The sequence below is a fragment of the Balaenoptera ricei genome, chromosome 16 (genome assembly GCF_028023285.1).
Source record: "Balaenoptera ricei isolate mBalRic1 chromosome 16, mBalRic1.hap2, whole genome shotgun sequence".
Lineage (NCBI taxonomy): Eukaryota > Metazoa > Chordata > Mammalia > Artiodactyla > Balaenopteridae > Balaenoptera > Balaenoptera ricei.
The window spans coordinates 32,693,645-32,709,400 of NC_082654.1; the positions used below are offsets into that span (position 1 = coordinate 32,693,645).

The following is a 15,756-nucleotide window of genomic DNA, read 5'->3' on the forward strand; positions in this document are numbered from 1 at the left end:
TTTCTGGAACTGAAATTGCTGGCACCAAGGGTGTGGGTGTCCACACCTTTACATGATGATGTATACTGCCCAACTGCTCCTCCTAGAAAAGCTGTGTAAATGACATGTCCTTGTCTACCTGAGACCCCCTGAGTTCCATGTCTGTTCCTAACACAGTGCCATGTGTTCAGGAAAACAGCCATAGCCCGCCCAGGTCTACTGCTTCATCATGTGCTCTTCACACCTCTTCAGGGAGACTCGCAGCTCCTCTGCTGAAACGTTTGAGCCTCTCCACGTCTAAATTGAACAGCCTGGCTATCGGTCTGCGGCAGATCGCAGCCTCCTCACAGGACAGCGTGGGGCGGGTTTTGCGCCGGACCCGAATTGCCAAAGACTTGGAGCTCGAACAAGTGACTGTCCCAATTGGAGTTCTACTAGTCATCTTTGAATCTCGCCCTGACTGTCTACCCCAGGTATGTGACTAATGCCTGCCATTAGGTTGGGGAATTGGAGGAAGAGCTTCTTTTCAGGACTCAGATAAATCTCCCGAAGATATCTTTCTTTTCTTTCCTTTCCTCCCTCCCCCCCTCCCTCCTTCCCTCCCTCCCTCCCTCCCTTCCTTCCTTCCTTCCTTCCTTCCCCCAGAGGTAATTTTTTAGACTTTATTCTCAGGTTGCGCTTAAGGCAATTTGTGTTTCTGATTTTTCTGGTAATTCTAAAAAAGGTAATTCATGTGTCCATTTTACAGTTGAAGAAACCGAAGCTTATAGAAGTTAGTTTTCCTGTGACATTTGTAAGCATGGAGCTGGGCCTTGAGCCCAGATGAATCTCCCATGCCATGACACAGGAGTACATTTCCAAAAAACTTAGGACTTCCCTGGTGGTCCAGTGGTTAAGACTCTGTGCTTCCACTGCAGTGTGTGCGGGTTCAGTCCCTGGTCGGGGAACTAAGATCCCACATGCCGTGCATTGCGGCCAGAAACAAAAACAAAAACTTAGCTCACTGGAGCACGTTGTTCCCTGACCACAGAGTCCCTGCTAACCTACTGCAGGCTCATTCATCTAATAGCTGGTTTTACCCATGTGAAAAAGACCCATTTATTATCAGTGTCGCGGATGGCTTCCTGTAGGTACATCTCTTAGGAAGAAGAACTTTCAGTAGTTAATGGAAACTAGCATGTGACCCCCTTTAAGAAATCTGACAAATCACAGGCTAATTGAGGCAAAACCATGTGGCAGAGGTTTTGCCAAGTGGCCATGCTCTGAAGTATAAGGTGGTATTAGAGGGTGGTCTTGCTCATTGCCCTAAATTCTCTCCCAGAAATCTGGAACCACTTCCCCACTGGACTGTCTGGTAGGATGATACCCGCTTTTTCTTTGCACTAGCCCCAAAGTCTCACAGAGAGATTCTATTTAAAAACAAACAAAAGGGACTGCCCTGGTGACACAGTGGTTAAGAATCCGCCTGCCATTGCAGGGGACACGGGTTGAATCCCTGGTCTGGGAAGATCCCACATGCCGCGGAGCAACTAAGCCCGTGCGCCACAACTACTGAGCCTGCGCTCTACAGCCTGCAAGCCACAACTACTGAGCCCACGTGCCTAGAGCTCGGGCTCTGCAACAAGAGAAGCCACTGCAATGAGAAACCTGCACACCGCACGAAGAGTAGCCCCCGCTCGCTGCAGCTAGAGAAAGCCAGCGTGTAGCAACGAAGACCCAGCACAGCCAGCCAGCCATAACTAACTAACTAAATTAATTAATTAATTAATTAATTAAAATAAAAAATTAATTAATTAATTTAAAAATAAAAAATAAATTATAAATAAATAATAATAAATTTCAAAAATAAAAACATTAAATAAATAAATAAAACAAAAAACCAGTACCTTTTTACCCTAGGGCATAGGTGACCATGGGAGTCCCACATGCTCTGTGGAGGCTATTCCCTGACATGACCTAAAACCAGCTGGTCCACCAAGGGACTCCCATACCTTTGGGGTCTGTTCTCAGCCCCTTTCTGGCTGCATATCTGTCTCACAGAGAACCCCCAGAGATAACTGCAGAACTCCCATCAGCTGGTAGAAGTGAGTCCTAAGTCTCTCTACAGGCCGTGTCCATGAAGTTTTCTCTACTACCTTTTATCCATACTAGCGAATGCTTCATGAGGGAAAGGTTTCCTCTTCAGCCAGTTACAGCTGAGGTTCCTCACATGGCATCACAGAATCCATGAATCCTAAAAGTTATATGTAGAATGCTGTGTGTTTGTGCATTTATCTGGGAAAAGTTGACATAATTTTTGTAAGGGGTTCATGAGCAACAAAAACAAAAAAGGATTAAGAACCATTAATCTGGAGATTAACGTGTTCAAGCAAGTTTTTTAAAGTTTCTTTTGATACATTACAAAAACGGGAAGATTTTCATTCATCCTGAGAGCATTCAGAAAGTTCAGCTTCAGGCCTTGGATGCTCAGGTGAGTGTCATTAGCTCTTGGCTCTAAGAGGGTAACTAACCCTCCTCCTGGATGGCCTGCTTCATCCTCCCAGCAGCCTCTGCCACGGCTGTCCAGGGGCTGGCAGCTCTAGTCCTCTCCAGGGTCTCAGCACAGCCGTTAGAGCTCTCGGAACAATGGCAGGGCCAGGGTAGGATATGGCCAGAGATGCCGCCCAGCCTGAGTGAGGTGGAGCAACACCTGAGTCAGGAGGCCGCTGAGCACCTGTCCTCCACCGTGGCCAGAGAGGGGAGTACCCATGTGACCCTGGGCACTCAACTCAGGTTACAGTGTAATGGTGCTAAGGAAGCTGTACAGTATAGTTCCTAAGATCCGGGGCTTTGGCTCTGGAGTCAAGGCCCCCAGCTCTGCCGCTTATAAGCTGTGTGACCTTGGGGAGTCACCAACTTCTCTGTGCTTCAGTGTCCTTATGTGTAAAGCAGAGGGTAAAACAGGTACTTAATTCACTGGAATGTTGTGAAGATTAAACATGGTAGGCCTTACAAAGTGATTAACAGTGCTTGGCACAGGAAATGTGCTCAGCGAGTGCTAATGTTACCGTTACTTTTACTGCTTTTCCCCTTTGGTTCATTGCTCTCCTCTTTGATCTGCAGGTGGCAGCCTTGGCTATCGCAAGTGGTAATGGCTTGTTACTCAAAGGCGGGAAGGAGGCCTCACACAGCAACCGGATTCTTCACCTCCTGACCCAGGAGGCCCTCTCAATCCATGGAGTCAAGGAGGCTGTACAGCTGGTAGGTCCCTGGGAATGAGCCAGGTCAGGCCCAGAGGGGCCAGGTCAGGTCTCTGGGTGTTTGAAGCAAAGCTTAGGCCACACAAGGCCGAGCCAGTACAGGCAGGTTTGATTGGAGGAGCAACAGGTCCAGTGTGCCTGTGACATTAGACAATGGTAGGGCTGCCTTGACCCAGATGGGTCTTAAGTGGCTCAGGAAGGTCCCTCTCATACAGCTGTGTCCTGGTACTGTTGATTTACAAGAATGCCTGTTAGCCCTTCATTCTTAAGGTCACAGGCAGCAGGAATACCAGACCCAGACTGTGAGTGAGGCCTGGGTTCTGCTCACTGGTAGTGATTTAGGCCAAGTCAGACAGATACATTTTATGAAAGTTTGTCAGAAACTGTCATGCAGCTTGTAAGTATGAGGTCATGCTGTTAACACTATTATTATTATGGTCATTATCTTAACCATTGTGTCACTCTCCTCAACCGTCCAGTGGAGGTTTTGAAGTACTAGATAGTTTGAGTACCTACTGTGGGCAAGGCACTTGCATCCATTATCTCATTTAATCCTCATAACAACCCTGTGAGAAAAATTATTAGGTCCATTTTATAGATGGAAGAAAAATAAGCTCATTGGTAAAATAACTTAGCCAGAATCACCCAGAGTTTAGATTTGGACCTAGGCTGACTCCAGATCCTTCTCTTTTTCCCTTGAGGCCCACTCACTCCAACATTCCAGGATTCCGTTGGCTGCTAGGAGGGTGTCTACAAACCTGCCTCGTTACATGCTCCCTGACAAGAAGCTGGGTTATTCTTACAGTGACATAGTGGGTAGAAAGAGCACAGGCTGTAGGGGTTCAGATCCCAGCTGCTCTATACCCTAGTTTAATTCGACAGATTTCCTCCTTCTCCTCCTTCTTATTGATGTATAACATACATAAAGTACCCTAATCACATGTGAACAGCTCTGTAATTGTGTCCGCGTATATACACTCATATAACCACCCCCCGCATCAACATACAGACTATTTCCCGTACCCCGAAGTCTCCCTTGTGCCCTTCCCCATCAGCAGGCCCCACCCCACCACCAGGAAACCACTCTCTTTTTACTTTCTTCACATTCAATTTCTTTTGCCTATTCTTGAACTTCATATAAGTGAAATAATACAAAACGCACCTTTAATCTGTATTTCTTTTGTTCAGGTATTTCTTTCTCATGTCCATGAGATTCATCCTCACTGTTGCATCTAGAAGTACTTTTCCCTTTTTTATTGCTGTGTAGTATTCCATTTATATGCATGTACTACAGCTTATCCTTTCTTCTGTCGATGAACACTTGGGTTGTTTCTGGTTTGGTGCAATGCAGATTAAAGTTGCCATGAACCTTCTTGTACATGTATGTTTGTACTTCTCTTGTGAGTAACATGTCCATATGGGGGAAAGTTAAAAATCAAGAGGAAGGAAAAAATGCCCATAATCTCAGAGCTCTAACACAAGCGCTTTAGTCACTCCAGCCAGCGTCCCAGGGTAGAGGTTGTCGGCAGAAGTCGTGGCGAACCGTGACTCCCTAACAAGAGCAACATGTCATTAGGCTGTGATTAGAGAGCCAACGGCGCAGCCACTTCCTTCTGTGATCTTCATAGCCTGGCATGCTCTGTACCTCCTCGAACTCCCAGAGATAGCACGTTGTACCTCTTCTAGCATCTTAAAAGTGTCTGTCCTGTGTTATGGCTAGTCATAGGGTAGTCCTGTCTTCCCTACCAGACTCTGAGTTCTTCGAGGGCAGGGACCCTGTCCTGCATGTTTTGTAATGCAGAGCACAGGACCTAATGTGTAGAGTTTGATAAGCATTTGCTGGACAACTTTCAATTCCCGTGATCAGGAACTTAATCTTGTTTTTGTTTTTAATATTTATTTATTTATTTTCCTTGTGTTTTTTTTTTTTTTGGCTGTGTCGTGTCTTAGTTGTGGCACATGGGATCTCTGTTGAGACATGTGGGATCTTTTCATTATGGCGCGCGGTCTGCTCGGGTTTCTCTCTAGTTGCAGCATGCGGGCTTCTCTCTAGTTGTGGCATGCAGGTTTTCTCTCTGTAGTTGTGGCACGTGGGCTCCAGGGCACGTGAGCTCTGTAGTTTGTGGCACACGGGCTCTCTTGTTGAGGTGCGCGAGCTCAGTAGTTGGGGCACATGGGCTTAGTTGCCCCGCGGCATGTGGGATCTTAGTTCCCTGACCAGAGATCAAACCCACATCCCCTGCATTGGAAGGCAGATTCTTTACCACTGGACCACCAGGGATGTTCCTTAATCTTGTTTTTGGAATAAGTTTTCAGAGCATCAGACTTAGTTCTCAGGAGATACAGACATTTATCTGTGAAAGGGATGCTGCTACTTCCATATTTTGTGTAGTCGGAAGATGTCATCTTTATCTTTTATTCTCTGCCTTTTCAGGTGAATACCAGAGAAGAAGTGGAAGATCTTTGCCGCCTAGACAAAATGATAGATCTAATCATTCCACGCGGCTCCTCTCAGCTGGTCAGAAACATCCAGAAAGCTGCTAAGGGCATTCCAGTGATGGGGCACAGTGAAGGCATCTGCCACATGTACGTGGATTCAGAGGCCAGTGTCGACAAGGTCACCAGACTAGGTGAGCTCAGTGGTGTCCCCTGTTTTATGCGGGCAAAATATTTGTCATGTCCTCGGTGGCTCTGGATCATGTTAATAGAAACAACTTTTTGTCCTCCTCTGTCAGTTAGAGACTCTAAATGCGAATATCCAGCCGCCTGTAATGCTTTAGAGACTCTGTTAATCCACCGAGATCTGCTGAGAACGCCATTATTTGACCAGATCATTGACATGCTGAGAGTGGAACAGGTAGGACAAGTCCATCACTTCCTGTCTTCCCTCCCGAGATTTAGAAGCCTGTGGCATCAGACTGGGAGCAGCTGCCATACCATTTAAGGAAATGTGAGAAGCAATATTTTTGAGCATCTGCCATATACAAAGTTCTGTGCTGAGTACACAGTGAGTAAGGCATGCCTTTGCCTCTGACAGTCTAGTGGATGGAAGAAACCCATACACAAATAGCTTCATTCCAAAGTGGTGTGTGTTCAGTGTTAAGAGTGTTCAAAGATAAAGCAGGTCACATGGCAGCCCACTGAATGGACTCTTTCCTGCCACCTCTTATTCAGGCGGCATAAAGTTTATGTTTCTGAACACACGTTCTTGTTTGGATTTGATTTGAAAAGATGGTGCAGAAATGTTTTCAAACCAAAAATTTATATATAGCCGCTCCTCCACAGATGTCTTCAGTTACCAATATTAATGTGCTTATTAATACAGTGATATTTGGGAGTGAGCAGTTTGTATAATGTCCTCTCTGGATTATTTTCTTACCATGTCATTAAGATTATAAACCACCAGTGCCAGTAAGTTTTGAATATAAATGTATGCTCCATCCTAAATTCCTGATTGCAAGAAAGATAGATGTTCTCCAGGTGAAACTGGACAATCTTAAATTTTCTGTCAGGATGCATTTTAAGCTTTAATATCTGATGTCAGAATTATGTAAACTAGCACAGCAGTAGAGAAAGTGACTGCTGGTCTTGGTTGCTTTGACCCTGAGCATGTGTCTCTTCCCTTCCATCCTTTTGCTGAAAAGGAAGACTTGAGTCAGCTTATAAATGTGGCATGGTCCCAGTTTGGAAAATGAAAATAAATGTACCCCACAAATTATAAGGGAGTTAGATCACATGATTACTTATGTTTGGGGCCTGACCTTCCACTAGTGGCCTGTTTGAGTGCTGACGTATATGCCAGGCACCACACTGGCCTGGACTGGACAGGACGAAAGCTCTCCTGTATCCAGGAATAAAACCCCCAGTTCTGATTCAGACAAACCCACAATATCCTCAGTCATCCTCAGCTTTGCCTTGAAATTCCTCAGGTCAGAATGAGCCGGTGTGTGTACTTCAGCACCTTGTAGTGCAGGAAGTACACCAGAGGACGACTTGCACATGGGTGGGGTTCCAGCCCCTGGGGAACATGGTTGGACCCCAGGCCTGGAGGAAGTGTGGTCCCAGATAGGAAACCATTCAGGGCCTTGGGAGCAACAAGGACATGACAAATGTGGCTTGTTGTGATTTGAGCCAAGTCAAGAGCTTGGCCCTAAAGAATCAAGGCGTGAACGCTGCCCTGGGAAGGTCTCGGAGAACAAGGCCTGAGTGGGATCACACTGTGACTGGGGTCCCCAGTGACCAGCCTCAGCGTCCTTAACTTCCTCCAGCCAGAAGAAGCAGGATTAGCCCCAGAATCTGGACCTGAACTGAACCTGGAAATGGGGCCAGACTGACAAAGTCAGAAATCTAACGACTAACCACAGTTTGAAGTGGTTTCCAACCAAGTACTGTTTTCCTCTAAAGCACGCCTAGGACTTCTCCAGGGCAGAGGGAGTAGAAGTGTGTTTGTGGCATCTCCCTCTTTCCATCTGAGTCCAATGCCTAAGTCCCACAGGCTGGGAATGGGATTTTTCTAGTCACGTGTTCGTTTTAGTAAAATGCCAGCAGTCAAGGGCTTATGTCAATAGCCCATTAAATGCCTTGCACATTCTTCACGTTCAGAGGCTTCCTGCTTAAGTCCCTGCTCCAGTTTTACTGGGGGCCCATTGCTGACAGGTGGCCGTCAGCATTTCCCAAAGCAGAGCATCCTGGAGGGTGGAAGGCTGCCTCTAAAGGGAAGCAGGGACTAGTTTAGTTTCCAGGCCACAGGCGCCCCGGACTCATCATCTTCGGGCTCATCCTGCTGTTGGATCCCAGAGGGAGGAGTGTGCGTTGCCTCTCTCTGCTGTGTTTATGTTGTTGCCCCGACTTCCTGTGTCCCAGGTGAAGATTCACGCAGGCCCCAAGTTCGCCTCCTATCTGACCTTCAGCCCCTCCGAAGTGAAGTCCCTCCGAACTGAGTACGGGGACCTGGAACTGTGCATTGAAGTGGTGGACAGCGTGCAGGAGGCCATCGACCACATCCACAAGTACGGCAGCTCCCACACGGACGTCATCGTCACAGAGAATGGTAAGTGTGCAGGGGCTGCAGCACACGGGGTCTGCGTTTTCTGCCTTGATCTCCAAGCTGACCCTGCTTCTCCCAGCCCCTCTTAGCCTGCAGGAGAACGTAATCTCAGTGGACTGATAACAGTGCCTGGTGTGGGCGGCACTTGCTGGTTTGCTGAGTGCTTTTACATCTGTTATCTCGCTGTGTTGTCACAGTGGCCCCGAGGGGAGAGGCAGGGAAGAGATGATTCGCTCCACTTTAAACATGGCTCACTCTGTGTCAGAGGCGTTACCATTTAATCCATGCAGCAGTCTTTCCAGGTTGCTGGAATAAACCCATTTTACAGCTGAGGAAATCAAGGCTCAGGAGGTTAAGCATAGAACCAACTAGTTTAGGGCAAAACCAACTCTCCACAGTCACTCACTCCCTCCACAGGTGAGCCTGGGTGTCAGGCATGGAGGCCCGATGGTCAAGGATGCCAGCATGGCCCCCTCAGGGAACTTCCAGTCAGTTTACTGGGGAATCGCAGCACCACCAGTGAAAACAGTTAATACTTGAGCACTTGCCATCTGCTAGGCTCTGGGATGAGTGCTCCATGGCTGTCGGTTCATTTTACCCTCTCTGCAAGCCTGGGAGCTGCGTAATATTGTCAGTCCTCATTGTACTCAGGCACAGAGAGGTTCAGAAGCCTGTCCACAGTCACCCAGCTGGTGGGTGTGGAGTTTGAGCTGAGACTTTGGCATTTGACTCAGAGCCTATAAACAGATAGTATAAACAAGCCATTGCAGCACTGAGGGTACGTCTGCAGGGAGATCTGGATTCCAACCCAGTCTTTCCCAGGTACCTACTCCTTCAACAACAGGACTGATGAAGCTGGTTTTCTTTCTTTCTGTTTTAGATTTTTCACAAGTCTGCATGTTTAATATGTGGGGAAGCACCTCAGGGGCCTGGGCCCTGCCCCAGTCAGGCCCTGTTGAGTGGCTGGAAGCAGGGATGTTCTCCCTGGGCCATCCTAACTCAGTTTCTTCCCTTTATGCTTCAGAGAAGACAGCAGAGTTCTTCCTCCAGCACGTGGATAGTGCCTGTGTGTTCTGGAACGCCAGCACTCGCTTCTCTGATGGCTACCGCTTCGGACTGGGTAAGAAAGAGTCTGGTCGGCGAGAAAGGAGTCCCTTGTGAATCACTGTGTGGCCCCAAGGAGCATGGTGAGGGTGGAGGAGACACCTGGCCTTTACAGTCACGTGCATGATCAAGATGATGCAGACATGCCGAGGGAAGGTTGGTTTATGAGAGAGAATGATAACAGCTACCATGAACTGGTAGAAGTCCTGTGTTCTAGGCATTTCACATGCTAAGAAGGTAGGTACTTGTATTTCCTTTTTCATAGATGAGGATACTGAGAGTCAAAGAAATGAAGTAACTTGCCCAAAGTCATGCAGCTGGTGTTCAGACCCAGACTTCCGTGAGTCCAGAGCCTGGACTCTGCCACGTACAGCAGACCACAGTGTGTCTGCATGCATGGATTATGACAGGTGTGCATGCCAAGGTCCCGTGAGAGCACTGCCGCTGTAGACTTACTCCTTCAGAGGGACACAGACAGGTTGCCTCAGAGCTAGGAATCCACCCTGAGGACAGGACAAAAGAAGGTGTTAGTACCTATGCTGGGCTGAAGTATGAGAATCAGAAACAAACAGGTAAGCCCAGAGGTGCAAGGTTGACTTCTAAAGCAGACTTCGAAATAAAAAGCTTCAGAAAGACACCCTCCCCGCTTCCATCATTAGTAATAAATTCTCCATCCCCCAGTAGTATAAGGAGTTCTCAGACAGTCGCTGGTTTTCAGGGGTACCATTTTACAAAGCTCCAATAAGGCATTTATGGCACATCTGAGAATTATTTCAACTACTTAAAACATTTTAATCCCTCTGAACGTTTGAATAGAGAACTGCCTAGAGAAATAGTTCTCACTGAATTGTTAAAGGGTACTAAAGGGAATTTTGCTCAGTTATTCTTAGTCATTGGACTCTTTATTTTTATTTCCCTGTTTGTTTTGTTGGGGTTTGATTTAATTATCACATCACTTGCACTGATCTTTGTAATCCATGTTTTTTGTTTTTTTTTTTAATCAGTCATCAATTTTATACACATCAGTGTATACATGTCAATCCCAATCGCCCAATTCAGCACACCACCATCCCCACCCCACCGCGGTTTTCCCCCCTTGGTGTCCATACATTTGTTGTCTACATCTGTGTCTCAACTTCTGCCCTGCAAACCGGTTCATCTGTACCATTTTTCTAGGTTTCACATACATGCGTTAATATACGATATTTCTTTTTCTCTTTCTGACTTACTTCACTCTGTATGACAGTCTCTAGATCCATCCACGTCTCAACAAATGACTCAATTTCGTTCCTTTTTATGGCTGAGTAATATTCCATTGTATATATGTACCACAACTTCTTTATCCATTCGTCTGTCGATGGGCATTTAGGTTGCTTCCATGACCTGGCTATTGTAAATAGTGCTTCAATGAACATTGGGGTGCATGTGTCTTTTTGAATTACGGTTTTCTCTGGGTATATGCCCAGTAGTTGGATTGCTGGGTCATATGGTAATTCTATTTTTAGTTTTTTAAGGAACCTCCATATTGTTCTCCATAGTGGCTGTATCAATTTACATTCCCACCAACAGTGCAAGAGGGTTCCCTTTTCTCCACACTCTCTCCAACATTTGTTGTTTGTAGATTTTCTGATGATGCCCATTGTCACTGGTGTGAGGTGATAACTCATTGTAGTTTTGATTTGCATTTCTCTAATAATTAGTGATGTTGAGCATCTTTTCATGTGCTTCTTGGCCATCTGTATGTCTTCTTTGGAGAAATGTCTATTTAGGTCTTCTGCCCATTTTTGGATTGGGTTGTTTGTTTCCTTAATATTGAGCTGAATGAGCTGTTTATATATTTTGGAGGTTAATCCTTTGTCCATTGATTCATTTGCAAATATTTTCTCCCATTCTGAGGGTTGTTTTTTCGTCTTGTTTATGGTTTCCTTTGCTGTGCAAAAGCTTTGAAGTTTCATTAGGTCCCATTTGTTTATTTTTGTTTTTATTTCCATTTCTCTAGGGGGTGGATCAAAAAAGGTCTTGCTGTGATTTATGTCAAAGAGTATTCTTCCTATGTTTTCCTCTAAGAGTTTTATAGTGTCCGGTCTTATATTTAGGTCTCGAATCCATTTTGAGTTTATTTTTGTGTATAGTGTTAGGGATTGTTCTAATTTCATTCTTTTACATGTAGCTGTCCAGTTTTCCCAGCACCACTTATTGAAGAGGCTCTCTTTTCTCCATTGTATATCTTTGCCTCCTTTGTCGCAGATTAGTTGACCATAGGTGCGTGGGTTTATCTCTGGGCTTTCTATCTTGTTCCATTGATCTATGTTTCTGTTTTTGTGCCAGTACCATATTGTCTTGATTACTGTAGCTTTGTAGTATAGTCTGAAGTCAAGGAGTCTGATTCCTCCAGCTCCATTTTTTTCCCTCAAGACTACTTTGGCAATTTGGGGTCTTTTGTGTCTCCATACAAATTTTAGGATGATTTGTTCTAGTTCCGTAAAAAATGCCATTGGTAATTTGATAAGGATTGCATTGAATCTGTAGATTGCTTTGGGTAGTATAGTCATTTTCACAATATTGATTCTTCCAATCCAAGAACATGGTATATCTCTCCATCTGTTGGTATCATCTTTAATTACTTTCATCAGTGTCTTATAGTTTTCTGCATACAGGTCTTTTGTCTCCCTAGGTAGGTTTATTCCTAGGTATTTTATGCTTTTTGTTGCATTGGTAAATGGGACTGTTTCCTTAATTTCTCTTTCAGATTTTTCATCATTAGTGTATAGGAATGCAAGAGATTTCTGTGCATTAATTTTGTATCCTGCAACTTTACCAAATTCATTGATTAGCTCTAGTAGTTTTCTGGTGGCATTTTTAGGATTCTCTATGTATAGTATCACGTCGTCTGCAAACAGTGACAGCTTTACTTCTTCTTTTCCGATTTGGATTCCTTGTATTTGTTTTTCTTCTCTGATTGCTGTGGCTAAAACTTCCAAAACTATGTTGAATAATAGTGGTGAGAGTGGACAACCTTGTCTTGTTCCTGATCTTAGTGGAAATGGTTTCAGTTTTTCACCATTGAGGACAATGTTGGCTGTGGGTTTGTCATATATGGCCTTTATTATGTTGAGGAAAGTTCCCTCTATGCCTACTTTCTGGAGGGTTTTTATCATAAAGGGGTATTGAATTTTGTTGAAGAAGAAACAGCACACTTGTAAGGGCTGAGGTGCCCAGCTTTCAAGTGAAAGTCCAAGATGGGGGAGGAGCAAAGACCACTCCATTGTCTTTCCATCAGCCGCTCAGAGCAAAAGCTCAGACTCTGGTTGGGTTAAATTCCTGTGAAATGCATGAATAATAGTAACAGATAATATTTATTGAGCATTTACTATATTTCCGGCACCGTGCTAAGTGCATCACATGCATTATCTCACTTAGTTCTACATAATGGATTCTATTAATTTCTTCCTTTTCCAAAAGAAAAAACTGAAGCAAGAGATGGTAGGTAACCTGCCCAAAGTCATGTGGTCTCTACGCTATTAACCCAGAATTTGAAGCCAGTGGTCACCATCTCCTTGCCAACCACTGCCCCAGGCACCTCTGCATTCGGGTCCTTGCTTGGTCCTCTCTGCCTGCAGCGGCTCTCCACTGCTGTCCCCTGGCTGGCTCCTTCTCATTCAGGTTTCAGCCAAAGGCACCTCCTCGGGGAGGCTCCCACTGACCACCCTATCCAGGGTGCTGCTGCCCTGCCACACAGTCTCTGTGCCAGCACCCTTCACAGCACCCCATCACCACATGGAATTATTTGTTGAACTGTTCTTTGGCTGCCTTGCCCACAAGAATACAAGCTCCATGAATTGCATCAGTTGTTCACCACTTCATCCCCGGGTCCCAGCCCAGTGCCTGCTCAGTGAGGTTGTGATGAGCAAAGGAGCCCTGCCTCAACTGCACACGGTGCAGAACACCAAGCCAGACCCGGGAAGAGCCCCGGTGCCCCGCGTCTGAGGCGGGAGCAGGAGGGAGGAAAAGGAAAAGTACTCTTTGGTGTAGTCAGCAGCCATCTCATGAGCACCTAGGAGCTAGGTGTTCTAGGGAATACCTAGAACATGTCCCTTACCATCTAGGGTTTAAAGGATACTCGGGGAGATGAAACCTCTGTACACTGTCGTACACCTGAAACAATACCCAAATGTCAGATGATGGTACGCAATCCAGGCACAAGACAGATATCGGAGACAGCACTTGTAGTATTGTCAAAATGGATTGGGTATAAAATACAAAAGAGAGGCCCACGGTCAGGCCCCTTCTTCTTTTATTAAAGAAGGGGTCTGACCGTGACTCACAGCAAGCAGAGAACATGTTTATGGGGACAGTGGACGTCAGGCTAGCCCAGGGAGGATGGGTCAGGAGAGGGCAGAGAGGGGGCGCCAAGTGAGGAGAAGGAAGAGACGTGGGCCTGGCGGGCGGTCCGGAAGCAGAGGCTGGGAAAGCCATGTCCTCATCCATGCTTTTCCACAGGAGCTGAAGTGGGGATCAGTACATCTCGAATCCACGCCCGGGGACCAGTGGGACTGGAGGGGCTGCTTACTACCAAGTGGCTGCTGCGAGGCCAGGACCACGTGGTCTCGGACTTCTCCGAGCATGGAAGTTTAAAGTACCTTCACGAGAGCCTCCCTATTCCTCAGAGAAACACCAACTGAAAGCATTCAGAGGAGAGCCGGGCATGTTCTGAGCGGTCTTCACAGTTAAACTCATCTTAAGCCTCTCGGGGGGTGAACCAGGTCTTGTCTCCCACCTCCTGGAAGGGCCTGCCTGTTGGAAAGTGCCCCTCAGCATTGATGGGCCATGTGGCAACATCAGCCTGGGCGAAGGACTCGCATTCCAGCTCACCCTTTTCTTTCTTTCCTTCTAAGTTAGCAAATAATCGCTCTGGTTAGGGATTTTGCTTAATTGCTAGAGGGGGACTTTGCCTCACATAGTGCAGTTCCCTTCCATGATAGAAACAGAAAGGTGCGGTTTCCCCACGTAAAAGGCAATGGAAAAATCATGGTCGCTTTTTACCTTTAATCACCTCAATGAGGTAGAGTCTCCCTTGGCATGTGGTTGTTATGAGAGCCAGTCGTACCTGATAAGTCTCCACATTTCATTTCTTTCACACTCTTAGTCGTCTTCAAAAAGGAAAGATTTGGAATTTAGAGAGAGGCAGCTCTTTTTAGCATTCTCATTAGAAACAATCACAAAAATGGACTGCATCATTTCCACTAGGAAGACTGACCTTTTGTATTTATTTGTGGAGTAAATATAAATAAGCATTCCAGATGCTGTAAGCCTCTGGATCCAGGAGCTCGGCACTACCTGTGACATGGTTGGAACCTGGAGCTGCAGACAGGAGGTACAAGTTTCAGGATGAAGGACCTACAGCCATTGTGCTTGAAATTTTTATATGAATTATTTTGTCATCCTATCCTCTCCCTCCAAAACAAAAATTAGAGGATTATTTTAATACTTTGGAGTCTTGCCCCCTTTTTGAGAAATAAAGTTCTTATCAGAAGCCTGTGTGCATGATTTAAGCTTTCTCCATCACTTGTTGTTACCCTCTTCCTTTTCCCTCCCTTGTGGCCCTCACACTCTGCTGTTACGCAGTCTCTTCTCTGGAAGTTGGTTGGGGACAGAGGCCGTCTGCCTCAACAGTATCAGTGGAAGCAGCACAGGCAGATCCCCACGGGAGGGACTCAGGCTGAGAGAGAGGAAAGGAAAACATGATATGAAGCCCCAGGAGCTTAGGGACTAAAAACACGGTGATGGTCTGAAGTTTGTGGGTGTGACTGACATGAGCGTGCTGTCCTTGTGCCGGGTCCACACAGCGTCCACGTGGATTGTTCTGCCCGTCGCATTGCCTCAGGATCGCCTGCTTCAGTGACAGCCCTAAGCCCTCCCTGCCTCCCTCCGTCCTGTTCTTAAGGTCCTTGGTGCCTGACAGTCTGCAGTTGAAAGATTTCTTGTCTCATGGGGGCCCTCCCAAAGAAATAAGTACTGACTTCCATGTTTCTTTTTATCCTCTGAGGATGTTTTATGAGCACAAGAATTATGGTGTCGTGGGGAACACGTTCCCGGCTGGCTCCAGGCTGTACCTCTCATCCAGACCCTTACATGGTCGGCCACGTTACCCTGCCTGCCCCGCCCTCTGAGTGGGGAGTTCTGGCATAGCTTGCCTGAAAAGGCAATAAACAAAGTCCTGCCTGAAACTATGGCAAATACCACAATCAGCTCCCAACCACACAACAAATGCCCCTGGAATCGAAAATAGAAAGTGACCCAAGAAGGCCAAGCCCTCGGGGAAGACTCCACTGAGGGGGCAGACCTGGAGCTGGGCCCTGAGAAAGACAAGCTGTAGGGTAAGACGAG

The 15,756-nt window shown here is 46.3% G+C and overlaps 1 protein-coding gene across 2 annotated transcripts in view; it reads left to right on the forward strand.

Moving 5' to 3' along the window:
* ALDH18A1 (aldehyde dehydrogenase 18 family member A1) overlaps nt 1-14,869 on the forward strand; it is a 48,083-nt gene extending 33,214 nt beyond the window's left edge. For both annotated transcript variants that reach the window (XM_059899915.1, XM_059899914.1), the window contains exons 12-18: nt 232-452; nt 3,082-3,219; nt 5,653-5,848; nt 5,954-6,075; nt 8,082-8,268; nt 9,290-9,385; nt 13,870-14,869. In XM_059899915.1, coding sequence (XP_059755898.1) covers nt 232-452; nt 3,082-3,219; nt 5,653-5,848; nt 5,954-6,075; nt 8,082-8,268; nt 9,290-9,385; nt 13,870-14,051 — 1,142 coding nt within the window. In that variant the 3' untranslated portion in view covers nt 14,052-14,869. The remainder of the gene's footprint in view (nt 1-231; nt 453-3,081; nt 3,220-5,652; nt 5,849-5,953; nt 6,076-8,081; nt 8,269-9,289; nt 9,386-13,869) is intronic.
* Nucleotides 14,870-15,756: the final 887 nt, after the last annotated feature.